The sequence below is a fragment of the Sebastes fasciatus genome, chromosome 22, assembly GCF_043250625.1.
Source record: "Sebastes fasciatus isolate fSebFas1 chromosome 22, fSebFas1.pri, whole genome shotgun sequence".
In the NCBI taxonomy this organism is placed as follows: domain Eukaryota; kingdom Metazoa; phylum Chordata; class Actinopteri; order Perciformes; family Sebastidae; genus Sebastes; species Sebastes fasciatus.
This window is the reverse complement of record NC_133816.1, coordinates 26133239-26160312: the sequence shown is the minus strand read 5'-3', so window position 1 is coordinate 26160312 and position 27074 is coordinate 26133239. Positions and strand designations below refer to the sequence as shown.

The window sequence follows — 27074 nt, the reverse complement described above, 5'->3', positions numbered from 1 at the left end:
GCAACGGTAACTAAGAGGGGGCGGGGCTGAGAGACGCGTCACCGAGACGAGACGCTGTGGTATCGCGAGAACACGGAATCGCGACGCCACGCTACCAGAATGCATTGCGCGGCTGCTGCTTACAAAGACACGTGAGATCTGTAGAGGACAGAATCCAGAGAGGAGACCAGGACCGGGACCAGGACTAGAGACCAGAGACCAGGACCAGGATCTCAGAGACCAGGAGCAGGACTAGAGCGGAATGGACCCTGAGTCCAGTCGAGCAGCAGACTCTCTGGAGTCCTCTGATGTTCAGGTCAGTTGATCGTTTAGTCCAGAACCGTCCATCTGGTTCTGATGGTTCTGATGGTTCTGATGTTGAGCTCAGATCGAGCCGGTAGAGACCCGACCCGATCAGAAGCGGTCCGTGTTCTGTTGAACATCTGGAGGTGAATGTTTCAGAGACAGCAGGACTCTGTCTGGAGGAGGTTCAGACGGAGAGAGATCAGATCTGGATGTGATGACAGATTCATGTCTGGAGCATTAAATATAAAACACGATGAGAGACAGAATACAGATGCTGATCAGACACAAGACCAAGACCAAGACGAGACCACATCACAACTACATCTGATCAACCCCAGTATCACCTCCAGCCTGCTCTAGTGGAGCTGCTGAGGAGCTGCTGAGGAGCTGCTGAAGAGCTGCTGAGGAGCTGCTGAAGAGCTGCTGAGGAGCTGCTGTAGAGCTGCTGAGGAGCTGATGAGGAGCTGATGAGGAGCTGATGTAGAGCTGCTGAAGAGCTGCTGAGGAGCTGCTGTAGAGCTGCTGAAGAGCTGATGAGGAGCTGATGAGGAGCTGCTGTAGAGCTGCTGTGGAGCTGCTGAGGAGCTGATGAGGAGCTGCTGAAGAGCTGCTGAAGAGCTACTGAGGAGCTGCTGAGGAGCTGATGAGGAGCTGCTGAGGAGCTGATGAGGAGCTGATGAGGAGCTGATGAGGAGCTGCTGTGGAGCTGCTGAGGAGCTGCTGAGGAGCTGATGAGGAGCTGATGAGGAGCTGCTGAGGAGCTGCTGAGGAGCTGATGAGGAGCTGATGAGGAGCTGATGAGGAGCTGCTGTGGAGCTGCTGAGGAGCTGATGAGGAGCTGCTGTGGAGCTGATGAGGAGCTGCTGTGGAGCTGATGAGGAGCTGCTGAGGAGCTGATGAGGAGCTGCTGTGGAGCTGATGAGGAGCTGATGAGGAGCTGCTGTAGAGCTGCTGAAGAGCTGCTGAAGAGCTGATGAGGAGCTGATGAGGAGCTGCTGTAGAGCTGCTGAGGAGCTGATGAGGAGCTGCTGAAGAGCTGCTGAGGAGCTGATGAGGAGCTGCTGTAGAGCTGCTGAGGAGCTGATGAGGAGCTGATGAGGAGCTGCTGTAGAGCTGCTGAAGAGCTGCTGAAGAGCTGATGAGGAGCTGATGAGGAGCTGCTGTAGAGCTGCTGAGGAGCTGATGAGGAGCTGCTGAAGAGCTGCTGAGGAGCTGATGAGGAGCTGCTGTAGAGCTGCTGAGGAGCTGATGAGGAGCTGATGAGGAGCTGCTGTAGAGCTGATGAGGAGCTGCTGTGGAGCTGATGAGGAGCTGATGAGGAGCTGCTGTAGAGCTGCTGAAGAGCTGCTGAAGAGCTGATGAGGAGCTGATGAGGAGCTGCTGTAGAGCTGCTGAGGAGCTGCTGAAGAGCTGCTGAAGAGCTGATGAGGAGCTGATGAGGAGCTGCTGTAGAGCTGCTGTAGAGCTGCTGAAGAGCTGCTGTAGAGCTGCTGAGGAGCTGCTGAAGAGCTGCTGTAGAGCTGCTGAAGAGCTGCTGTAGAGCTGCTGAAGAGCTGCCGAGGAGCTGCCGAGGAGCTGATGAGGAGCTGCTGTAGAGCTGCTGAAGAGCTGCTGTGGAGCTGCTGAGGAGCTGCTGAGGAGCTGCCGAGGAGCTGATGAGGAGCTGCTGTAGAGCTGCTGAAGAGCTGCTGAGGAGCTGATGAGGAGCTGCTGTAGAGCTGCTGAAGAGCTGATGAGGAGCTGATGAGGAGCTGCTGTAGAGCTGCTGAGGAGCTGCTGAGGAGCTGCTGAGGAGCTGATGAGGAGCTGATGAGGAGCTGCTGAGGAGCTGCTGAAGAGCTGATGAGGAGCTGATGAGGAGCTGCTGAAGAGCTGATGAGGAGCTGCTGAGGAGCTGATGAGGAGCTGCTGAGGAGCTGATGAGGAGCTGCTGTGGAGCTGATGAGGAGCTGATGAGGAGCTGCTGTAGAGCTGCTGAGGAGCTGCTGAGGAGCTGATGAGGAGCTGCTGTAGAGCTGCTGAAGAGCTGCTGAAGAGCTGATGAGGAGCTGATGAGGAGCTGCTGTAGAGCTGCTGAAGAGCTGCTGTAGAGCTGCTGAGGAGCTGCTGAAGAGCTGCTGTAGAGCTGCTGAAGAGCTGCTGAAGAGCTGCTGTAGAGCTGCTGAGGAGCTGCTGAAGAGCTGCTGAAGAGCTGCTGAAGAGCTGCTGTAGAGCTGCTGTAGAGCTGCTGAAGAGCTGCCGAGGAGCTGCCGAGGAGCTGATGAGGAGCTGCTGTAGAGCTGCTGAGGAGCTGCTGAGGAGCTGCTGAGGAGCTGCTGAGGAGCTGATGAGGAGCTGCTGAGGAGCTGCTGAAGAGCTGATGAGGAGCTGATGAGGAGCTGCTGAAGAGCTGATGAGGAGCTGCTGAGGAGCTGATGAGGAGCTGCTGAGGAGCTGCTGAGGAGCTGATGAGGAGCTGATGAGGAGCTGCTGAGGAGCTGCTGAATAGCTGCTGAGGAGCTGATGAGGAGCTGCTGAAGAGCTGATGAAGAGCTGATGAGGAGCTGCTGAGGAGCTGCTGAAGAGCTGATGAAGAGCTGCTGTAGAGCTGCTGAGGAGCTGATGAGGAGCTGCCGAGGAGCTGATGAGGAGCTGCTGTGGAGCTGCTGAGGAGCTGATGAGGAGCTGATGAGGAGCTGATGAGGAGCTGCTGAGGAGCTGATGAGGAGCTGATGAGGAGCTGATGAGGAGCTGATGAGGAGCTGATGAGGAGCTGATGAGGAGCTGATGAGGAGCTGATGAGGAGCTGCTGAGGAGCTGCTGAAGAGCTGATGAGGAGCTGATGAGGAGCTGCTGTAGAGCTGCTGAGGAGCTGCTGAGGAGCTGCTGAGGAGCTGCTGTAGAGCTGCTGAGGAGCTGCTGAGGAGCTGCTGAGGAGCTGATGAGGAGCTGCTGAGGAGCTGCTGAAGAGCTGCTGAGGAGCTGCTGAAGAGCTGATGAAGAGCTGATGAGGAGCTGATGAGGAGCTGATGAGGAGCTGCTGAGGAGCTGCTGAAGAGCTGATGAGGAGCTGATGAGGAGCTGCTGTAGAGCTGCTGAGGAGCTGCTGAGGAGCTGCTGAAGAGCTGATGAGGAGCTGATGAGGAGCTGCTGAGGAGCTGCTGAAGAGCTGATGAAGAGCTGATGAGGAGCTGCTGAGGAGCTGCTGAAGAGCTGATGAAGAGCTGATGAGGAGCTGCTGAGGAGCTGCTGAAGAGCTGCTGTGGAGCTGCTGAGGAGCTGCTGAGGAGCTGCTGAGGAGCTGCTGAAGAGCTGATGAGGAGCTGCTGAAGAGCTGATGAGGAGCTGCTGAGGAGCTGCTGAAGAGCTGATGAGGAGCTGCTGAGGAGCTGCTGTAGAGCTGCTGTAGAGCTGCTGAGGAGCTGATGAGGAGCTGATGAGGAGCTGCTGAGGAGCTGATGAAGAGCTGATGAGGAGCTGCTGAGGAGCTGCTGAAGAGCTGCTGAAGAGCTGCTGTAGAGCTGCTGTAGAGCTGCTGAGGAGCTGATGAGGAGCTGATGAGGAGCTGCTGAGGAGCTGATGAGGAGCTGCTGAAGAGCTGCTGAAGAGCTGATGAGGAGCTGCTGAAGAGCTGCTGAAGAGCTGCTGAGGAGCTGCTGAAGAGCTGATGAAGAGCTGCTGAGGAGCTGCTGAAGAGCTGCTGAAGAGCTGATGAAGAGCTGCTGAGGAGCTGCTGAAGAGCTGATGAAGAGCTGATGAGGAGCTGCTGAGGAGCTGCTGAGGAGCTTAAACATCAGACTGAATACTGTGATAAAGGTTGATCAGGTCTCACATCAACTTCATCAGATTAATAACTATAAACGATATAAATACTGACAACCAGAATATGATGTGAAGGATTTATTGATGAGCGTTTTGAGGCATTGAAACATTCATCTCCCAGATGTTGAAACATTCATCTCCCAGATGTTGAAACATTCATCTCCCAGATGTTGAACAGAGTTAAAGAGTTTAGTTCGGTTCGTCTTAAACTTTGACCCAGAACTCGACGTCCTCGTCTCAGAACTTCACCTCACCCCCTCACCACCTCACCCCCTCATCACCTCACCCCCTCATCACCTCACCACCTCACCACCTCACCACCTCACCTCATCACCCCCTCATCACCTCACCACCTCACCACCTCACCACCTCATCACCTCACCACCTCACCACCTCACCACCTCACCCCCTCAACACCTCATCACCTCACCACCTCACCACCTCACCCCCTCACCACCTCACCCCCTCATCACCTCACCCCCTCATCACCTCACCACCTCACCACCTCACCCCCTCACCACCTCACCACCTCACCTCATCACCCCCTCACCACCTCACCCCCTCACCACCTCACCCCCTCAACACCTCACCACCTCACCCCCTCAACACCTCACCCCCTCAACACCTCACCACCTCACCCCCTCAACACCTCACCACCTCACCACCTCACCACCTCACCACCTCACCCCCTCAACACCTCACCACCTCACCACCTCACCACCTCACCCCCTCAACACCTCACCACCTCACCACCTCACCACCTCACCCCCTCAACACCTCACCACCTCACCACCTCACCCCCTCAACACCTCACCACCTCATCACCTCACCCCCTCACCATCTCACCCCCTCACCACCTCATCACCTCACCACCTCACCACCTCACCCCCTCACCATCTCACCCCCTCACCACCTCCACTGAGACACGAAGAACAAAGAGATCTATTAATAACAAAGACTTCCTGGTTCAGGTTAGCTAATGCTAACGCGGGAAACTAGTTAGCTTTCCACAGCTATGCTAACACAGCTAGCACTACAACAGAGTCTCTATGGAAACACAGCTAGCACGCAGCTTAGCCCAATTAAGCACAGCTTAGCACGGTTTAGCACGGCTAGCACAGGTTAGCACAGCTAGCTGGATTTGGAGCTAAATTGTGCAACGTAATAGAATCCTTTAACAACGACCCGACTGGTTGAGTAGCGCTCCCTCATGGTACCTCACCTAGTTTCAGTAGAGGAGTTAAACGAGGATGCAACATTTCTACATTCTTAGTTATTTTGGCAGAATTGTTGGTAATTCATTTTAAAGATTCTGATATTATTAAACTGAGTTCTGATCAACAGAATCATTTCACTCCGTTAGGAACCGTCCTGAGAGAAACAGACTATTGGACCGCAGCCCGGCTCTGTTGGTTTGTTGACATGTTCTAAATGTTCTTTATGGTTCTAGATAGGTCGCTCCACCATGGCTGACTCTCTCTGTCTGTTTGTCTGTTGCTATAGAAACGGAGAGGAAGAAAGAGACTGATTCACACTGGAGAGAAACTACACCGCTGTGATGAATGTGGGAAAACGTTCAAACGTAAGAATCACCTGCAAAACCACCAGAGCACTCACAGCGGAGAGAAACCCTACAGGTGTGACCAGTGTGGGAAAGGTTTCGCAAGACCAGGTTCCTTAAAAATTCACTACGGCATTCACACAGGAGAGAAACCGTACCGCTGTGACGAGTGTGGAGCAGCGTTCCTTCACAAGGAGCACTTCCAAACTCACCAGTACGTGCACACTGGAGAGAAACCGTTCAGCTGTGACCAGTGTGAGAAGGTCTTCTGTGCTCAAGTTGATCTAACGAGACACAGGCGTGTTCATACCGGAGAGAAACCGTACAGCTGTGACCAGTGTGAGCTGGCGTTCACCAGGCGAAGCACACTCGTCCGTCACCAACGCGTTCACTCTGGAGAGAAACCGTACTGGTGTGACCTCTGTGGGAAGACTTTTGCTCAGGCGTTTTGCTTACAGGTCCACCGACGTCTTCACACCGGAGAGAAACCGTACTGGTGCGACCGGTGTGACAAAACTTTCGTTACATTAGCTGAAAGTCAGAACCACGAGATTATTCACACGGGAGAGAAACCGTACAGCTGTGACCAGTGTGGGAAAACCTTTACTCAGAGAGGAAGCCTGACAGTCCACCAACGCGCGCACACAACATCGTTTTGAATGTTCCCCCCCCCGAATACAACCAGCTGTTATCATGTGAATGTGCTGGGCTAGCGTCATGTGACGACAACTGAGAAAGTTCAAGAGCTGAAGAAGGCCATGGGATGTGGTCAAAAGCTCCAAAAAGAGGGTTTAGAATGATTTATTCCAGATGTGCTCCTGTTATTGTTTTTATCTGCTTCTGTTGATGTTTGATTTAGTTTTAGTTTTCATATCTGTAGTTTAGTTAGTTGTTGTCAGGTTGAGCTGTAAAGTCTCAGAAGTCTTTCGCTACATCGACATACAGAGCAGCTGCTTGGAGAGTATGAAGGACGTAATGTTTAATATTTAATATTCGCGCTACGTTCGTGTCCAGAGTTGATTTATGCTGTTTCCTTTTTACTGTCGTGATATATTAAAGATAAAAAACTAAAACTGAAATTAATCTATTATTTTATTGTTATTAGTCTTTACTCAGGTAACATCGCTTCAGTTTCAGTTGTTTTTATTCAGTCTTCCTTCACGACGACATGTTTCTCTGTTTCTGTTGGTTTTAGTTTACGATGAATGAATGAATGAATGACGTCAGTATTTGAAGCCGCAGCAGCGACGCACGTTTTAACATGAATTAATAAACTTCAATAAATCTGAATATTTGTGGCTGGAATTTGTTGTTTGTGTTTAAAAGTTGTAACGTGTTTTTCTCACTTTTCTCTGTCTCAATAGAGCTGAACGCATTAGTTTAGCTAGCATAGCTAACGTTAGCTAACACAGCTAAGTTATCACTGCTAAGCTAGCGTAGCTAACGTTAGCTAAGCTAACAGTGCTAAGCTAGCGTAGCTAACGTTAATGGGCTAACATCAGACACACAAAGCGGTCGTCGGTTTCGTCTACAGATCCGCGGCCACGGACTCGCTGGCGCTTTCAGTCCAGAATGGAGGATGTAGCGATGAGTCGGTGACTTTAACTCATTCATCAAACTTCTGTCAGTAAAAATCTTCATGTTTCATAAAAACAGATGAATTTCTTGTAAATATTGAGATTTTATCAGCAAAATATTATTTACACAAATGATCTGATAATGTAAAGCATCACGTTGCCATGACAACGTCACGTTAAAACCAGCAGATTTTTATGTTATTACTACAAAAACTAAATTATTGTTCAGTTTCTGTCAGAATAATAATATTAATAATAATTAATCTCAGACCAGATGTTCTACTCTAATGTTTTATAATCAAATCATATTTTGTTCTAAACATTCCTGTTTCAGTTTTTTGGCAGATTAAATTTACATAATTAATATGATTAATATCTAATATCAAAATATTATATCCATAAAATGATACGGCTAAAAATAATACCCTCCTATATTTCTTTTAATAAAAAATAAAAAAATAAAGTATTAAATTATTTCAAACGTTTCAGATTTATTGCAGCTTTTTAATAAACTCTGATTATTTATTTTGTTTTTGTTCAACTTCTTTTCATTTTCTTACATTTTATTTGTTGTATAATTTATTTTAATATTATTTTGTACCATGAAATTAATTTATTGAATTCTTTATGAATCTGAACATGTTTATGGAACTACTATTATTATTATTATTATTTATATAATATATATATATATATAATAAAAATAAATAATATTATATATAATATTGTATATTATATATAAATAATATGATATAATATTACTAGTATTGAAATGTATAAATAAAGGTTAATAAACTGAAAATATCTAATATCTTCTTCCAGACATTTTGTTTCTCAGCTCAGTGGCGGTAAATCTGCTGCCTTAGCAACGGTAACTAAGGGGGGGCGGGACTGAGAGACGCGTCACCGAGACGCTGTAGGATCGCGAGAACACGAAGGCTCCGCGAGATCTGTAGAGGACAGAATCCAGAGAGGAGTCCAGCAGGATCTCAGAGACCAGAAACAGGACCAGGACTAGAGCGGAATGGACCCCGAGTCCAGTAGGGCAGCAGGCTCTCTGGAGTCCTCTGGTCTCTCTGATGTTCAGGTCAGTTGATCGTTTAGTCCAGAACCTTCCATCTGTTTGTGAATATATATAAATATATAACAATAGATCCTGAACAGGGAGGTTCTACTGCTGGAGGGTCTGCACCGGTTCTATGGTTCTATGGCTCTATGGCTCTATGGCTCCGGGTTCTGGTTCTGGTTTCATGTTTACTCTATTTATGGAGGTTTTCCCGCGTTGCGTCGTGTAACAAAAGGCTCGTTAGAGATGAGCTGCGGCCCGAGAGGAGCCGAGAGGAGCCGAATGGAGCCGAGAGGAGCCGAGTGAAGCCGAGATCAGACGAGAGGAGCCGAGAGGAGCCGAGAGGAGCCGAATGGAGCCGAGTGAAGCCGAGATCAGACGAGAGGAGCCGAGAGGAGCCGAGAACAGCCGAGAGGATTTCCTTGTGTTCTCCATACTTTATGTAGAAAGTTCAGTACAGTAGTTATAGAAACATGTTCAGATTTTCCATTATATTGTTATTATTATAAATATATATATATATATATATTTCAAAGTATAAAAATAAAATAAGTTATACAACAAATAAAATGTAAATAAAGGAAAAGAAGAATAAAAAGAAAAAAAACATCCGGGGTCTGTTAAACAATTTGAATAAATTTATAATAATAATAATTTAATAAAGCTTCCCGTGGTGGTGTCTAGAAGGGAGCCACCAAACTGAGGTTAGGACGGGCCGTCGGCAGCGAGTCTCACCAGAGTTCTTGCAGATCTCGGTCCCATAGCGTTTTATTAGTCTGATACTTTAAGAACGGCGTGTTTTAATACGAGCTGAGTTGTGTCGATGTGCGTCGGCGGGTCAGAACCTCAGAACTCATCAGAGTTTTTCCGTGTTTGTTTGTTGACATGTTCTAAATATTCTTTATGGTTCTTGTTGCTATAGGAACGGGGAGGACAGGAAGTGGAACGTCACAGCTGTCCGCTCTGTGAGAAATCCTTCACAACATCTCGATATCTAAAGGTTCATCAGAGAGTTCACACCGGAGAGAAACCACACAGCTGTGATGACTGTGGGAAAACTTTCACCACTCGACAGAACCTACAAACCCACCGGCGCCGCCACACTGGAGAGAAACCCTACAACTGCGACCAGTGTGGGTCAGCGTTTTCACAGTTAAGTCACCTAAAGAACCATCAGATCAGTCACGCTGGAGAGAAACCACACAGCTGTGACGAATGTGAGAAAACGTTCAATCTGCTGCATCAGTTAAACGCACATCGACGTGTGCACACTGGAGAAAAACCGTACCACTGTGACCTCTGTGAGAAAGCTTACGGGACATCAGCTGAGCTCAAAGTCCATCAACGCAGTCACACCGGAGAGAAACCCTACAGCTGTGATGAATGTGGAGCAGCGTTCACACAGCTGAGCACCTTAAAGAGCCATCGACGCATTCACACTGGAGAGAAACCCTACAGCTGTGACGAATGTGGGAAAAGTTTCACTACATCATGTACACTTAAAAAGCATAAATACATTCACACCGGAGAGAAACCATACGGCTGTGACCAATGTGGGAGTGCGTTCAGTCAGTTAAATAACCTAAAAGTCCATCAACGCATTCACACTGGAGAGAAACCCTACTGGTGTGACCAGTGTGGGAAAACGTTCTCTACATCAAGTTACCTGAAAATCCATAAGCGTACGCACACTGGAGAGAAACCATACAGCTGTGACCAGTGTGGGAATGCTTTCACCACTCACGATAAATTACAACTCCACCGACGTGTTCACACAGGAGAGAAACCGTACAGGTGTCAGCTGTGTGGAACCTGTTTTTCACGCAGTAGTCACTTTAAAACACACCAACGCATCCACACTGGGGAGAAACCGTACAGCTGTGATGACTGTGGGAAAACCTTCCTCACATCAGGTGAACTCAAAGTCCACCAACGCTATCACACTGGAGAGAAACCATACCGGTGTCACTTTTGTGGGAAAACCTTCACTGCATCAAGTAACCTTACGATCCATGAGCGCCATCACACTGGAGTGAAACCATACAGCTGTGACCAGTGTGGGAAAGCTTGCACCACATCAGGGGAACTCAAGATCCACCAACGCAGTCACACTGGAGAGAGACCGTACTGGTGTGGCCTGTGTGGGAAAACCTTTTCTCAGAGCGGTCAACTTAAAATCCACCAACGCACTCACACCGGAGAGAAACCGTACAGTTGTGAGCAATGTGGTAAAAGTTTTTCTAACGGTAGTAACCTCAGAGCCCACCAACGCATTCACACTGCAGCGTTATGAACACCTGCTCTTCGTGTCCCGCTGTATGTTCTAGACAGCATGTACGTTATCGTGGCTGCTACGACGTAGAGATGTCACGAGAACCGGTACTTCGGTACCAAGTCGATGCCAAAATTCAAAAAATGTGACGGTACTCTTTTTCTACAGTACCGAAGGTACCGTATGATGTCTTCAGGGTCCGAAATTAACACTCGCCAAGCGCCAAATGCAGCTGCTTCTGTCCTCTGCTCTCTCACACAACAGCGCCATGCAGCAGCGAGATCCAGAGATGCAGAGATCCTCTATGTTGAGAAGAGGATTCACTCGTTTGGGAAAAAACTGAACTGAACAAACTGAATTTCTATCTTTTGTTGCTAAATCTCTGAAAAGTGTTGTTTTTTTATTGAACTCTGTTCTGGAGGTTGCAGAGAAGCTAAAGGAGAAATATGATCTCTTTTTGTGGTGCTGCAGTAGTAAATGTGTTCATATATGAACGCCCCCCCCCCCCTCATGTCGTATTAACGACCTCGTCAGTGGAAAGTCTCTGAAAGCTCCGAGTTCACGAGTTGTGATGTGTTTGTTGACGTTGTCAGAAACGGCGGAGGCCGTGGAAGTTCATTTATTGCTGCATAATAAGTGAATATATATATATATATATGTGTCGTATATTGTTTTTCTTGTCTGATGAAAATGTTGATATTCCCAACGGCCTCGTCTTCTTCCTCCGTCATTATGTCTTTGTCCTTACTGCATAATGTTACCTCCTTGCTAAGGTGCTAACCTGTTAGCCTCTTTGGCTTCTAGACAAGTTAGCTAGTCTAGTTAGTTAGCTAGCTTGTCTGTCTCCAGAACCGTGACCCGGCGCTGACCGCTGTTGGACTCATTTCCTGTAGCATGGTGGAATTAGCAAGCTAAGCTAGCTAAGTAGCCTTGCGTCCGACCAGCGGGCCGGTGGCCAGCGGCAGCGCGGTAAAGATAAACTGAGGGCGTATAAATCTGTGGATGTCTCTAGTTAACTATCCTTCAGTAAAGTCAGTCACAAAGAGAGTCGGACAACATCAGAGAAGCGTTTCAGAGACGGAGAGAAAGGGTTGCTAATAGTTTAGCCTTCTGCTAACAGCAGCTAACGGCTCACGTTAGCTGCTGGTAGCAGAAGGCTAAACTATTAGCATCATTTCCTCTCCGTCTCTGAAACGCTTCTTTGATATTGTAGCTCTAGAGCTCCAATCACAGTTACTCATCTCTAACGTCTGAGATCTGGATTCAGACAACAACACAGAGGACATTTAGATGTGGAGCTTTAGCCCACTGCTAGCGTTAGCCTCCAGCTAATGTTAGCCCACTGCTAGCGTTAGCCTCCAGCTAATGTTAGCCCACTGCTAGTGTTAGCCTCCAGCTAATGTTAGCCCACTGCTAGCGTTAGCCTCCAGCTAATGTTAGCCCACTGCTAGTGTTAGCCTCCAGCTAATGTTGGCCCACTGCTAGTGTTAGCCTCCAGCTAATGTTAGCCCACTGCTAGCGTTAGCCTCCAGCTAATGTTAGCCCACTGCTAGCGTTAGCCTCCAGCTAATGTTAGCCCACTGCTAGTGTTAGCCTCCAGCTAATGTTAGCCCACTGCTAGCGTTAGCCTCCAGCTAATGTTAGCCCACTGCTAGCGTTAGCCTCCAGCTAATGTTAGCCCACTGCTAGTGTTAGCCTCCAGCTAATGTTAGCCCACTGCTAGTGTTAGCCTCCAGCTAATGTTAGCCCACTGCTAGCGTTAGCCTCCAGTCTGTCCTTTGGTTAGCCTCCAGCTAATGTTAGCCCACTGCTAGTGTTAGCCTCCAGCTAATGTTAGCCCACTGCTAGCGTTAGCCTCCAGCTAATGTTAGCCCACTGCTAGCGTTAGCCTCCAGCTAATGTTAGCCCACTGCTAGTGTTAGCCTCCAGCTAATGTTAGCCCACTGCTAGCGTTAGCCTCCAGCTAATGTTAGCCCACTGCTAGTGTTAGCCTCCAGCTAATGTTAGCCCACTGCTAGCGTTAGCCTCCAGCTAATGTTAGCTCACTGCTAGCGTTAGCCTCCAGCTAATGTTAGCCCACTGCTAATGTTAGCCCACTGCTAGCGTTAGCCTCCAGCTAATGTTAGCCCACTGCTAGTGTTAGCCTCCAGCTAATGTTAGCCCACTGCTAGCGTTAGCCTCCAGCTAATGTTAGCCCACTGCTAGCGTTAGCCTCCAGCTAATGTTAGCCTCCAGCTAATGTTAGCCCACTGCTAGCGTTAGCCTCCAGCTAATGTTAGCCCACTGCTAGCGTTAGCCTCCAGTCTTTCCCTTGGTTAGCCTCCAGCTAACACCGTGACCTCATCATGACGTCATCATTTAAAGCGTTTATATATCCAGATGTGTTCCCGTTATTGTTTTTATCTGCTTCATACATATTCTCATAGTTCAACATTATATTTTCCTCCTTTGTGTAGTTTTCATTGAATAACCTTTATTTTACATTATTAATAATGATTAAGATTATCTTTATTTGACATTAATAATAATAATCTTTATTTGACATTAATAATAATAATCTTTATTTGACATTAATAATAATAATCTTTATTTTACTTTAATAATAATAATCTTTATTTTACTTTAATAATAATAATCTTTATTTGACATTAATATGACGTCAGTAGTTGAAGCACACAGCAGCTGAGTGACATTTTAAAGTGAAGTAATAAAGGTTAATAAATCTAAATAAAAAACATAAAATAATGTAAAAAAACAATAAAAATAGATAAATAAGTAGATAATAATTTTTTTTTAAATACGCGAGATTATGACAATAATTTCACTTAAAAACTTTAAAGATATTACATACATTCATTGTTTTCATTGCTTTTTTATTTTGTGAGGAAGAAATTGTTGACAGATAAACAATTTCTTTCATAAATACTAAGAAATTAGGCTTTTGTTTGGGTAAATTGACACTGAATGTGAATGTGGATGTGGATGTGGATGTGAATGTGGATGTGGATGTGGATGTGAATGTGGATGTGGATGTGGATGTGAATGTGAATGTGAATGTGGATGTGGATGTGGATGTGGATGTGAATGTGAATGTGGATGTGGATGTGGATGTGGATGTGGATGTGGATGTGGATGTGAATGTGGATGTGGATGTGGATGTGAATGTGGATGTGAATGTGAATGTGGATGTGGATGTGGATGTGAATGTGGATGTGGATGTGGATGTGGATGTGGATGTGGATGTGAATGTGGATGTGGATGTGGATGTGGATGTGAATGTGGATGTGAATGTGGATGTGGATGTGGATGTGAATGTGAATGTGGATGTGGATGTGGATGTGAATGTGAATGTGGATGTGGATGTGGATGTGAATGTGGATGTGGATGTGGATGTGAATGTGGATGTGGATGTGGATGTGGATGTGAATGTGGAACTTCGCGAGAATTAAAATTGAATTAATATTTCCTCCACGTGTTGTTGCTGTTTCCTGAGGCCAGAGGTCAGAGGTCTGTACTACGAAGCAGGATTTGCGGTTATTGAGGTAACTTCAGGGTTAATTCTGGGTTTTCGGTACTACGAAGCTGGTTCACTTCTTACAGGGGTAGATCTCCATGGTAACTGATGCTGGGTAGATCTCCATGGTAACTGATGCTGAACGGCTAACCTGCTCCGGAGCAGGTTATGTTCCAGATAAGAGATCAACTCATCGCCTACTGACCAATCAGAGCTCAGTGCGGTGATTGTATGATAATATTACACACATATGAAGAAGTTACCGTCATAATCCAGACTAAAAACAACTCAGTTTAAACTGACAGATGCAGGAAGGACAGCTGGATTTATGTTGGGGGTGTTTACCGCTTTGAATTATATTTTATATTTATTTATTTTTACTTGCTCTTGAGTCCGTTTCACACCGTCAGAGAGGAGGAGCAGGTGGAAGGAGGTTTAAATACTCATAGACGCATCTGTGTTTTCACAGTATTAACAGACATGTATTACATTCATCTATTATTATCGTAAATGCTATTTATATATATATAAGTACACTTTACTTTTGAGTGTTCCGTTAAATTAATAAGTCTGTTAATTTACACATTCACACATCTGGAGTTTTTTCTTTTTCCAGCTGTTCTTCCTGCATTTAGCAGCTTCAGCTGTTACTGTTAGTCTGATTAAGAGTTTCACCTCTTCCTATTTCTCTAATATAGTTTACTCTTTGTATAATGTGCCGCTCTGCCTGTCTGTCAGTAGTCTCGTTCGTGTCTGTGATTGGTCAGTAGTCTCGTTCATGTCTGTGATTGGTCAGTAGTCTTGTTCATGTCTGTGATTGGTCAGTAGTCTTGTTCGTGTCTGTGATTGGTCAGTAGTCTTGTTCGTGTCTGTGATTGGTCAGTAGTCTTGTCCGTGTCTGTGATTGGTCAGTAGTCTTGTTCGTGTCTGTGATTGGTCAGTAGTCTTGTCCGTGTCTGTGATTGGTCAGTAGTCTTGTTCGTGTCTGTGATTGGTCAGTAGCCTTGTTCATGTCTGTGATTGGTCAGTAGTCTTGTTCGTGTCTGTGATTGGTCAGTAGTCTCGTTCATGTCTGTTATTGGTCAGTAGTCTTGTTCATGTCTGTGATTGGTCAGTAGTCTTGTCCGTGTCTGTGATTGGTCAGTAGTCTTGTTCATGTCTGTGATTGGTCAGTAGTCTTGTTCGTGTCTGTGATTGGTCAGTAGTCTTGTTCGTGTCTGTGATTGGTCAGTAGTCTCGTTCATGTCTGTGATTGGTCAGTAGTCTTGTTCATGTCTGTGATTGGTCAGTAGTCTTGTCCGTGTCTGTGATTGGTCAGTAGTCTCGTTCATGTCTGTGATTGGTCAGTAGTCTTGTTCGTGTCTGTGATTGGTCAGATGCTGTAAACACCTCCTCGTTCATGTGAACGTGCTCATAACCAGACAGAGAAACTCTGGGTTGACTTACTGAGTTGATAACCAGCTTCATAGTTCAGTTTAGTGAGATCTCGTTTGTTAGAGTTAGTGAAGCCAGATAACCAGAAGATACCCTGAAGATGATGAAGATACCCTGAAGTTGATGAAGATACCCTGAAGATGATGAAGATACCCTGAAGATGATGAAGATACCCTGGAGATGATGAAGATACCCTGGAGATGATGAAGATACTCTGGAGATGATGAAGATACCCTGGAGATGATGAAGATACTCTGGAGATGATGAAGATACCCTGAAGATGATGAAGATACCCTGGAGATGATGAAGATACCCTGGAGATGATGAAGATACTCTGGAGATGATGAAGATACTCTGGAGATGATGAAGATACCCTGGAGATGATGAAGATACCCTGGAGATGATGAAGATACTCTGGAGATGATGAAGATACCCTGGAGATGATGAAGATACTCTGGAGATGATGAAGATACTCTGGAGATGATGAAGATACCCTGGAGATGATGAAGATACCCTGGAGATGATGAAGATACCCTGGAGATGATGAAGATACCCTGGAGATGATGAAGATACTCTGGAGATGATGAAGATACCCTGGAGATGATGAAGATACTCTGGAGATGATGAAGATACCCTGAAGATGATGAAGATACCCTGGAGATGATGAAGATACTCTGGAGATGATGAAGATACCCTGAAGATGATGAAGATACCCTGGAGATGATGAAGATACCCTGGAGATGATGAAGATACTCTGGAGATGATGAAGATACCCTGAAGATGATGAAGATACCCTGGAGATGATGAAGATACCCTGGAGATGATGAAGATACCCTGGAGATGATGAAGATACCCTGGAGATGATGAAGATGATGAAGATACTCTGGAGATGATGAAGATACCCTGGAGATGATGAAGATACCCTGAAGATGATGAAGATACTCTGGAGATGATGAAGATACCCTGGAGATGATGAAGATACTCTGGAGATGATGAAGATACCCTGGAGATGATGAAGATACCCTGGAGATGATGAAGATACCCTGAAGATGATGAAGATACTCTGGAGATGATGAAGATACCCTGGAGATGATGAAGATACTCTGGAGATGATGAAGATACTCTGGAGATGATGAAGATACCCTGAAGATGATGAAGATACCCTGGAGATGATGAAGATACCCTGGAGATGATGAAGATACCCTGAAGATGATGAAGATACCCTGGAGATGATGAAGATACCCTGGAGATGATGAAGATACCCTGAAGATGATGAAGATACTCTGGAGATGATGAAGATACCCTGGAGATGATGAAGATACTCTGGAGATGACGAAGATACCCTGGAGATGATGAAGATACCCTGAAGATGATGAAGATACCCTGGAGATGATGAAGATACCCTGGAGATGATGAAGATACCCTGGAGATGATGAAGATACCCTGGAGATGATGAAGATACTCTGGAGATGATGAAGATACCCTGGAGATGATGAAGATACCCTGGAGATGATGAAGATACTCTGGAGATGATGAAGATACCCTGAAGATGATGAAGATACTCTGGAGATGACGAAGATACCCTGGAGATGATGAAGATACCCTGAAGATGATGAAGATACCCTGGAGATGATGAAGATACTCTGGAGATGATGAAGATACCCTGGAGATGATGAAGATACCCTGGAGATGATGAAGATACCCTGGAGATGATGAAGATACTCTGGAGATGATGAAGATACTCTGGAGATGATGAAGATACCCTGGAGATGATGAAGATACCCTGGAGATGATGAAGATACCCTGAAGATGATGAACTCGCTTCGTAGTACAGACCTCAGGTAGCGTCACCTGATGACGCTGTTGTCTTCTTTGTGTTTCAATAAAGTTTTTTTTTTTTTTTTTAAACTGTAATCCCATGATGCACTGCGCGGTCCGTTGCCAGGCTACAACTCTCTCAGTAGCTAGTTAGCTGCTAACAGACTGAACACATAGCCGTTATACCCGGTAATAACCCTAACCCGGTAATATCCCGGTAATAACCCGGTTTTAACCTGGTATCAGACGGACTCCGGAGGCTCGTTTATCCGGTGAACCGGCGGTTCGGTCGGTAGCTGGATGCTAGTCTGTGTTGTAACGGTACCGAGCAGCAGATCCCCGGTAGCTGGATGTCGGTAACCGGTAACCGGTAACCGGTAGCGTCCTATGGAGCGGGCTGACCGGGACAAACACACAGAACTACTGAAAAACCAACAATACGACGAGAGTCTCGAGATCACCGACCAGGAGGAGATAGACAGCGACTCCAGCCACAGACAGGTAAACAAACAACCTACAGGTAAACAAACAACAACTTAACAACCTACAGGTAAACAACAACCTACAGGTAAACAACAACCTACAGGTAAACAACAACAACCTAACAACCTACAGGTAAACAACAACAACCTACAGGTAAACAACAACAACCTACAGGTAAACAAACAACAACTTAACAACCTACAGGTAAACAACAACCTACAGGTAAACAAACAACAACCTACAGGTAAACAAACAACAACCTACAGGTAAACAACAACCTACAGGTAACCTACAGGTAAACAACAACCTACAGGTAAACAACATCTACCAGTAACAACTAACGACCCAACTATCTACCAACCTAACAATCTACCAACCTACCAATCTACCAACCTAACAATCTACCAACCTACCAACCTAACAATCTACCAACCTAACAATCTACCAACCTACCAATCTACCAACCTAACAATCTACCAACCTACCAACCTAACAATCTACCAACCTACCAACCTAACAATCTACCAACCTACCAACCTAACAATCTACCAACCTACCAACCTAACAATCTACCAACCTACCAACCTAACAATCTACCAACCTACCAACCTACCAACCTAACAATCTACCAACCTAACAACCTACCAACCTAACAATCTACCAACCTAACAATCTACCAACCTACCAACCTACCAATCTACCAACCTACCAACCTAACAATCTACCAACCTACCAACCTAACAATCTACCAACCTACCAACCTACCAACCTAACAATCTACCAACCTAACAACCTACCAACCTAACAATTTACCAACCTACCAACCTAACAATCTACCAACCTAACAATCTACCAACCTAACAATCTACCAACCTACCAACCTACCAACCTAACAATTTACCAACCTACCAACCTACCAACCTAACAATCTACCAACCTACCAACCTACCAACCTACCAACCTAACAATCTACCAACCTACCAACCTAACAATCTACCAACCTAACAATCTACCAACCTACCAACCTAACAATCTACCAACCTACCAACCTAACAATCTACCAACCTACCAACCTAACAATTTACCAACCTACCAACCTAACAATCTACCAACCTAACAATCTACCAACCTACCAACCTACCAACCTACCAACCTACCAACCTAACAATCTACCAACCTACCAACCTACCAACCTACCAACCTAACAATTTACCAACCTAACAATCTACCAACCTACCAACCTAACAATCTACCAACCTACCAACCTAACAATCTACCAACCTACCAACCTACCAACCTACCAACATAACAACCTAACAACCTAACAACCTAACAATCTACCAACCTACCAACCTAACAATTTACCAACCTACCAACCTAACAACCTAACAATCTACCAACCTACCAACCTAACAATCTACCAACCTACCAACCTACCAACCTAACAATTTACCAACCTAACAATCTACCAACCTACCAACCTACCAACCTAACAATCTACCAACCTACCAACCTACCAACCTAACAATTTACCAACCTACCAACCTAACAATCTACCAACCTACCAACCTAACAATCTACCAACCTACCAACCTAACAATCTACCAACCTACCAACATAACAACCTAACAACCTAACAACCTAACAATCTACCAACCTACCAACCTACCAACCTAACAATTTACCAACCTACCAACCTAACAATCTACCAACCTACCAACCTAACAATCTACCAACCTACCAACCTAACAATCTACCAACCTACCAACCTAACAATTTACCAACCTACCTACCTAACAATCTACCAACCTACCAACCTAACAACTATCTAACAATCTAACTCCATGGAGCTGATAGTACTTGTGTACTTGTACTACATGGAGCTGATGGTATTTGTGTACTTGTACTACATGGAGCTGATAGTACTTGTGTACTTGTACTCCATGGAGCTGATTGTACTTGTGTACTTGTACTACATGGAGCTGATGGTATTTGTGTACTTGTACTCCATGGAGCTGATAGTACTTGTGTACTTGTACTCCATGGAGCTGATTGTACTTGTGTACTTGTACTACATGGAGCTGATGGTATTTGTGTACTTGTACTACATGGAGCTGATAGTACTTGTGTACTTGTACTATATAGAGCTGATGGTATTTGTGTACTTGTACTCCATGGAGCTGATAGTACTTGTGTACTTGTACTCCATGGAGCTGATTGTACTTGTGTACTTATACTACATGGAGCTGATGGTATTTGTGTACTTGTACTACATGGAGCTGATAGTACTTGTGTACTTGTACTCCATGGAGCTGATAGTACTTGTGTACTTGTACTCCATGGAGCTGATAGTACTTGTGTACTTGTACTCCATGGAGCTGATAGTACTTGTGTACTTGTACTCCTGTGTGTGTCCAGTCAGAGAGGAGGGGGCGTGGCCTGATGTCAGCTGACAGCGAGGACTATGACGAGGACCAGATGCCTCAGAGGGGCGGCGAGCTGAGCGGCGAGCTGAGCGGCGAACCGGCCGGCGGGGTCAGTCCCAACGATGAGGAAGAGGAGGAGGAGGAAGAGGAAGAGGAGGACTCTGATGAAGAGGACTCTGATGATGATGAGGAGCCCGGCGAGGCTCCGGAGGGGGCGTACGACCCGGCGGACTACGTCAACCTGCCCGTCACCACGGACATCAGAGAACTCTTCCAGTACATCACACGGTGAGCCTTCATCATCATCATCATCATCATCATCATCATCATCATCTTCATCCTCATCTTCATTAGTAGTTAACAACCCCCTTCATCCTCCTCTTCATCAGTAGTTAATTATCTTCATCCTCATCAGTAGTTAATTATCTTCATCCTCCTCTTCATCAGTAGTTAATTATCTTCATCCTCCTCTTCATCAGTAGTTAATTATCTTCATCCTCCTCTTCATCAGTAGTTAATTATCTTCATCCTCCTCTTCATCAGTAGTTAATTATCTTCATCCTCATCTTCATCAGTAGTTAATTATCTTCATCCTCATCTTCATCAGTAGTTAATTATCTTCATCCTCATCCTCATCAGTAGTTAATTATCTTCATCCTCCTCTTCATCAGTAGTTAATTATCTTCATCCTCCTCTTCATCAGTAGTTAATTATCTTCATCCTCCTCTTCATCAGTAGTTAATTATCTTCATCCTCATCTTCATCAGTAGTTAATTATCTTCATCCTCATCTTCATCAGTAGTTAATTATCTTCATCCTCCTCTTCATCAGTAGTTAATTATCTTCATCCTCATCAGTAGTTAATTATCTTCATCCTCATCCTCATCAGTAGTTAATTATCTTCATCCTCCTCTTCATCAGTAGTTAATTATCTTCATCCTCATCTTCATCAGTAGTTAATTATCTTCATCCTCCTCTTCATCAGTAGTTAATTATCTTCATCCTCATCTTCATCAGTAGTTAATTATCTTCATCCTCATCTTCATCAGTAGTTAATTATCTTCATCCTCCTCTTCATCAGTAGTTAATTATCTTCATCCTCATCAGTAGTTAATTATCTTCATCCTCCTCTTCATCAGTAGTTAATTATCTTCATCCTCCTCTTCATCAGTAGTTAATTATCTTCATCCTCATCTTCATCAGTAGTTAATTATCTTCATCCTCATCAGTAGTTAATTATCTTCATCCTCCTCTTCATCAGTAGTTAATTATCTTCATCCTCATCTTCATCAGTAGTTAATTATCTTCATCCTCCTCTTCATCAGTAGTTAATTATCTTCATCCTCATCTTCATCAGTAGTTAATTATCTTCATCCTCATCTTCATCAGTAGTTAATTATCTTCATCCTCCTCTTCATCAGTAGTTAATTATCTTCATCCTCCTCTTCATCAGTAGTTAATTATCTTCATCCTCATCTTCATCAGTAGTTAATTATCTTCATCCTCATCAGTAGTTAATTATCTTCATCCTCCTCTTCATCAGTAGTTAATTATCTTCATCCTCATCTTCATCAGTAGTTAATTATCTTCATCCTCCTCTTCATCAGTAGTTAATTATCTTCATCCTCATCTTCATCAGTAGTTAATTATCTTCATCCTCATCTTCATCAGTAGTTAATTATCTTCATCCTCCTCTTCATCAGTAGTTAATTATCTTCATCCTCATCAGTAGTTAATTATCTTCATCCTCCTCTTCATCAGTAGTTAATTATCTTCATCCTCCTCTTCATCAGTAGTTAATTATCTTCATCCTCATCTTCATCAGTAGTTAATTATCTTCATCCTCATCTTCATCAGTAGTTAATTATCTTCATCCTCCTCTTCATCAGTAGTTAATTATCTTCATCCTCATCAGTAGTTAATTATCTTCATCCTCATCAGTAGTTAATTATCTTCATCCTCCTCTTCATCAGTAGTTAATTATCTTCATCCTCATCAGTAGTTAATTATCTTCATCTTCATCAGTAGTTAATTATCTTCATCCTCATCAGTAGTTAATTATCTTCATCTTCATCAGTAGTTAATTGTCTTCATCCTCCTCTTCATCAGTAGTTAATTATCTTCATCCTCCTCTTCATCAGTAGTTAATTATCTTCATCCTCATCAGTAGTTAATTATCTTCATCCTCCTCTTCATCAGTAGTTAATTATCTTCATCTTCATCAGTAGTTAATTATCTTCATCCTCATCAGTAGTTAATTATCTTCATCCTCCTCTTCATCAGTAGTTAATTATCTTCATCCTCATCAGTAGTTAATTATCTTCATCTTCATCAGTAGTTAATTATCTTCATCCTCATCAGTAGTTAATTATCTTCATCTTCATCAGTAGTTAATTGTCTTCATCCTCCTCTTCATCAGTAGTTAATTATCTTCATCCTCCTCTTCATCAGTAGTTAATTATCTTCATCCTCATCAGTAGTTAATTATCTTCATCTTCATCAGTAGTTAATTATCTTCATCCTCATCTTCATCAGTAGTTAATTATCTTCATCCTCATCTTCATCAGTAGTTAATTATCTTCATCCTCCTCTTCATCAGTAGTTAATTATCTTCATCCTCATCTTCATCAGTAGTTAATTATCTTCATCCTCATCTTCATCAGTAGTTAATTATCTTCATCCTCCTCTTCATCAGTAGTTAATTATCTTCATCCTCATCAGTAGTTAATTATCTTCATCCTCATCAGTAGTTAATTATCTTCATCCTCCTCTTCATCAGTAGTTAATTATCTTCATCCTCCTCTTCATCAGTAGTTAATTATCTTCATCCTCATCTTCATCAGTAGTTAATTATCTTCATCCTCATCTTCATCAGTAGTTAATTATCTTCATCCTCATCAGTAGTTAATTATCTTCATCTTCATCAGTAGTTAATTGTCTTCATCCTCCTCTTCATCAGTAGTTAATTATCTTCATCCTCCTCTTCATCAGTAGTTAATTATCTTCATCCTCATCTTCATCAGTAGTTAATTATCTTCATCCTCATCAGTAGTTAATTATCTTCATCTTCATCAGTAGTTAATTATCTTCATCCTCATCTTCATCAGTAGTTAATTATCTTCATCCTCCTCTTCATCAGTAGTTAATTATCTTCATCCTCCTCTTCATCAGTAGTTAATTATCTTCATCCTCATCTTCATCAGTAGTTAATTATCTTCATCCTCATCTTCATCAGTAGTTAATTATCTTCATCCTCCTCTTCATCAGTAGTTAATTATCTTCATCCTCCTCTTCATCAGTAGTTAATTATCTTCATCTTCATCAGTAGTTAATTATCTTCATCCTCATCTTCATCAGTAGTTAATTATCTTCATCCTCCTCTTCATCAGTAGTTAATTATCTTCATCCTCCTCTTCATCAGTAGTTAATTGTCTTCATCCTCATCTTCATCAGTAGTTAATTATCTTCATCCTCCTCTTCATCAGTAGTTAATTATCTTCATCCTCCTCTTCATCAGTAGTTAATTATCTTCATCCTCCTCTTCATCAGTAGTTAATTATCTTCATCCTCCTCTTCATCAGTAGTTAATTATCTTCATCCTCCTCTTCATCAGTAGTTAATTATCTTCATCCTCATCTTCATCAGTAGTTAATTATCTTCATCCTCATCTTCATCAGTAGTTAATTATCTTCATCCTCATCTTCATCAGTAGTTAATTATCTTCATCCTCATCTTCATCAGTAGTTAATTATCTTCATCCTCCTCTTCATCAGTAGTTAATTATCTTCATCCTCCTCTTCATCAGTAGTTAATTATCTTCATCCTCATCTTCATCAGTAGTTAATTATCTTCATCCTCCTCTTCATCAGTAGTTAATTATCTTCATCCTCCTCTTCATCAGTAGTTAATTATCTTCATCCTCCTCTTCATCAGTAGTTAATTATCTTCATCCTCATCTTCATCAGTAGTTAATTATCTTCATCCTCCTCTTCATCAGTAGTTAATTATCTTCATCCTCCTCTTCATCAGTAGTTAATTATCTTCATCCTCCTCTTCATCAGTAGTTAATTATCTTCATCCTCCTCTTCATCAGTAGTTAATTATCTTCATCCTCCTCTTCATCAGTAGTTAATTATCTTCATCCTCCTCTTCGTCAGTAGTTAATTATCTTCATCCTCCTCTTCATCAGTAGTTAATTATCTTCATCTTCATCAGTAGTTAATTATCTTCATCCTCCTCTTCATCAGTAGTTAATTATCTTCATCCTCCTCTTCATCAGTAGTTAATTATCTTCATCCTCATCTTCATCAGTAGTTAATTATCTTCATCCTCATCTTCATCAGTAGTTAATTATCTTCATCCTCCTCTTCATCAGTAGTTAATTATCTTCATCCTCCTCTTCATCAGTAGTTAATTATCTTCATCCTCATCTTCATCAGTAGTTAATTATCTTCATCCTCATCTTCATCAGTAGTTAATTATCTTCATCCTCCTCTTCATCAGTAGTTAATTATCTTCATCCTCCTCTTCATCAGTAGTTAATTATCTTCATCCTCCTCTTCATCAGTAGTTAATTATCTTCATCCTCCTCTTCATCAGTAGTTAATTATCTTCATCCTCCTCTTCATCAGTAGTTAATTATCTTCATCCTCATCAGTAGTTAATTATCTTCATCCTCATCCTCATCAGTAGTTAATTATCTTCATCCTCCTCTTCATCAGTAGTTAATTATCTTCATCCTCATCTTCATCAGTAGTTAATTATCTTCATCCTCCTCTTCATCAGTAGTTAATTATCTTCATCCTCATCTTCATCAGTAGTTAATTATCTTCATCCTCATCTTCATCAGTAGTTAATTATCTTCATCCTCCTCTTCATCAGTAGTTAATTATCTTCATCCTCATCAGTAGTTAATTATCTTCATCCTCCTCTTCATCAGTAGTTAATTATCTTCATCCTCCTCTTCATCAGTAGTTAATTATCTTCATCCTCATCTTCATCAGTAGTTAATTATCTTCATCCTCCTCTTCATCAGTAGTTAATTATCTTCATCCTCATCTTCATCAGTAGTTAATTATCTTCATCCTCATCTTCATCAGTAGTTAATTATCTTCATCCTCCTCTTCATCAGTAGTTAATTATCTTCATCCTCATCAGTAGTTAATTATCTTCATCCTCATCAGTAGTTAATTATCTTCATCCTCCTCTTCATCAGTAGTTAATTATCTTCATCCTCCTCTTCATCAGTAGTTAATTATCTTCATCCTCATCTTCATCAGTAGTTAATTATCTTCATCCTCATCTTCATCAGTAGTTAATTATCTTCATCCTCATCAGTAGTTAATTATCTTCATCTTCATCAGTAGTTAATTGTCTTCATCCTCCTCTTCATCAGTAGTTAATTATCTTCATCCTCCTCTTCATCAGTAGTTAATTATCTTCATCCTCATCAGTAGTTAATTATCTTCATCTTCATCAGTAGTTAATTATCTTCATCCTCATCTTCATCAGTAGTTAATTATCTTCATCCTCATCTTCATCAGTAGTTAATTATCTTCATCCTCCTCTTCATCAGTAGTTAATTATCTTCATCCTCATCTTCATCAGTAGTTAATTATCTTCATCCTCATCTTCATCAGTAGTTAATTATCTTCATCCTCCTCTTCATCAGTAGTTAATTATCTTCATCCTCATCAGTAGTTAATTATCTTCATCCTCATCAGTAGTTAATTATCTTCATCCTCCTCTTCATCAGTAGTTAATTATCTTCATCCTCCTCTTCATCAGTAGTTAATTATCTTCATCCTCATCTTCATCAGTAGTTAATTATCTTCATCCTCATCTTCATCAGTAGTTAATTATCTTCATCCTCATCAGTAGTTAATTATCTTCATCTTCATCAGTAGTTAATTGTCTTCATCCTCCTCTTCATCAGTAGTTAATTATCTTCATCCTCCTCTTCATCAGTAGTTAATTATCTTCATCCTCATCTTCATCAGTAGTTAATTATCTTCATCCTCATCAGTAGTTAATTATCTTCATCTTCATCAGTAGTTAATTATCTTCATCCTCATCTTCATCAGTAGTTAATTATCTTCATCCTCCTCTTCATCAGTAGTTAATTATCTTCATCCTCCTCTTCATCAGTAGTTAATTATCTTCATCCTCATCTTCATCAGTAGTTAATTATCTTCATCCTCATCTTCATCAGTAGTTAATTATCTTCATCCTCCTCTTCATCAGTAGTTAATTATCTTCATCCTCCTCTTCATCAGTAGTTAATTATCTTCATCTTCATCAGTAGTTAATTATCTTCATCCTCATCTTCATCAGTAGTTAATTATCTTCATCCTCCTCTTCATCAGTAGTTAATTATCTTCATCCTCCTCTTCATCAGTAGTTAATTGTCTTCATCCTCATCTTCATCAGTAGTTAATTATCTTCATCCTCCTCTTCATCAGTAGTTAATTATCTTCATCCTCCTCTTCATCAGTAGTTAATTATCTTCATCCTCCTCTTCATCAGTAGTTAATTATCTTCATCCTCCTCTTCATCAGTAGTTAATTATCTTCATCCTCCTCTTCATCAGTAGTTAATTATCTTCATCCTCATCTTCATCAGTAGTTAATTATCTTCATCCTCATCTTCATCAGTAGTTAATTATCTTCATCCTCATCTTCATCAGTAGTTAATTATCTTCATCCTCCTCTTCATCAGTAGTTAATTATCTTCATCCTCCTCTTCATCAGTAGTTAATTATCTTCATCCTCATCTTCATCAGTAGTTAATTATCTTCATCCTCCTCTTCATCAGTAGTTAATTATCTTCATCCTCCTC

General features: G+C 42.8%; 2 protein-coding genes across 3 annotated transcripts in view; both read left to right on the top strand.

The window, feature by feature from the left end:
- Positions 1-39: 39 nt before the first annotated feature.
- LOC141760665 (uncharacterized) lies at positions 40-10971 on the top strand. Of its 2 annotated transcripts, XM_074623688.1 has the most exons (3): positions 40-295; positions 5590-6273; positions 9291-10971. In XM_074623688.1, the coding sequence occupies exons 1-3, from the start codon at positions 242-244 to the stop codon at positions 10581-10583; spliced, it is 2031 nt and encodes a 676-aa protein (XP_074479789.1). In that variant the 5' UTR covers positions 40-241; the 3' UTR covers positions 10584-10971. The 2 variants fall into 2 exon arrangements, with proteins under 2 accessions (XP_074479789.1, XP_074479788.1); XM_074623687.1 differs by lacking the exons at positions 40-295; positions 5590-6273 and adding an exon at positions 8094-8311 and having other exon boundaries at positions 9213-10971.
- A 6465-nt stretch (positions 10972-17436) lies between these two features.
- ift46 (intraflagellar transport 46 homolog (Chlamydomonas)) overlaps positions 17437-27074 on the top strand; it is a 13444-nt gene continuing 3806 nt past the window's right edge. The window contains exons 1-2 of the mRNA XM_074623702.1: positions 17437-17829; positions 20230-20525. Of these exons, the coding sequence (XP_074479803.1) occupies positions 17716-17829; positions 20230-20525 (410 nt within the window). The 5' untranslated portion in view covers positions 17437-17715. The remainder of the gene's footprint in view (positions 17830-20229; positions 20526-27074) is intronic.

Excerpts from the sequence above, each read along its gene's own strand:
- LOC141760665 (XM_074623688.1), top strand. The coding sequence starts at position 242 with ATGGACCCTGAGTCCAGTCGAGCAGCAGACTCTCTGGAGTCCTCTGAT. Across the intron at positions 296-5,589 it reads TGGAGTCCTCTGATGTTCAG|AAACGGAGAGGAAGAAAGAG; the intron begins GTCAGTTGATCG and ends CTGTTGCTATAG. Across the intron at positions 6,274-9,290 it reads CTCAGAGAGGAAGCCTGACA|GTTCATCAGAGAGTTCACAC; the intron begins GTCCACCAACGC and ends CGATATCTAAAG.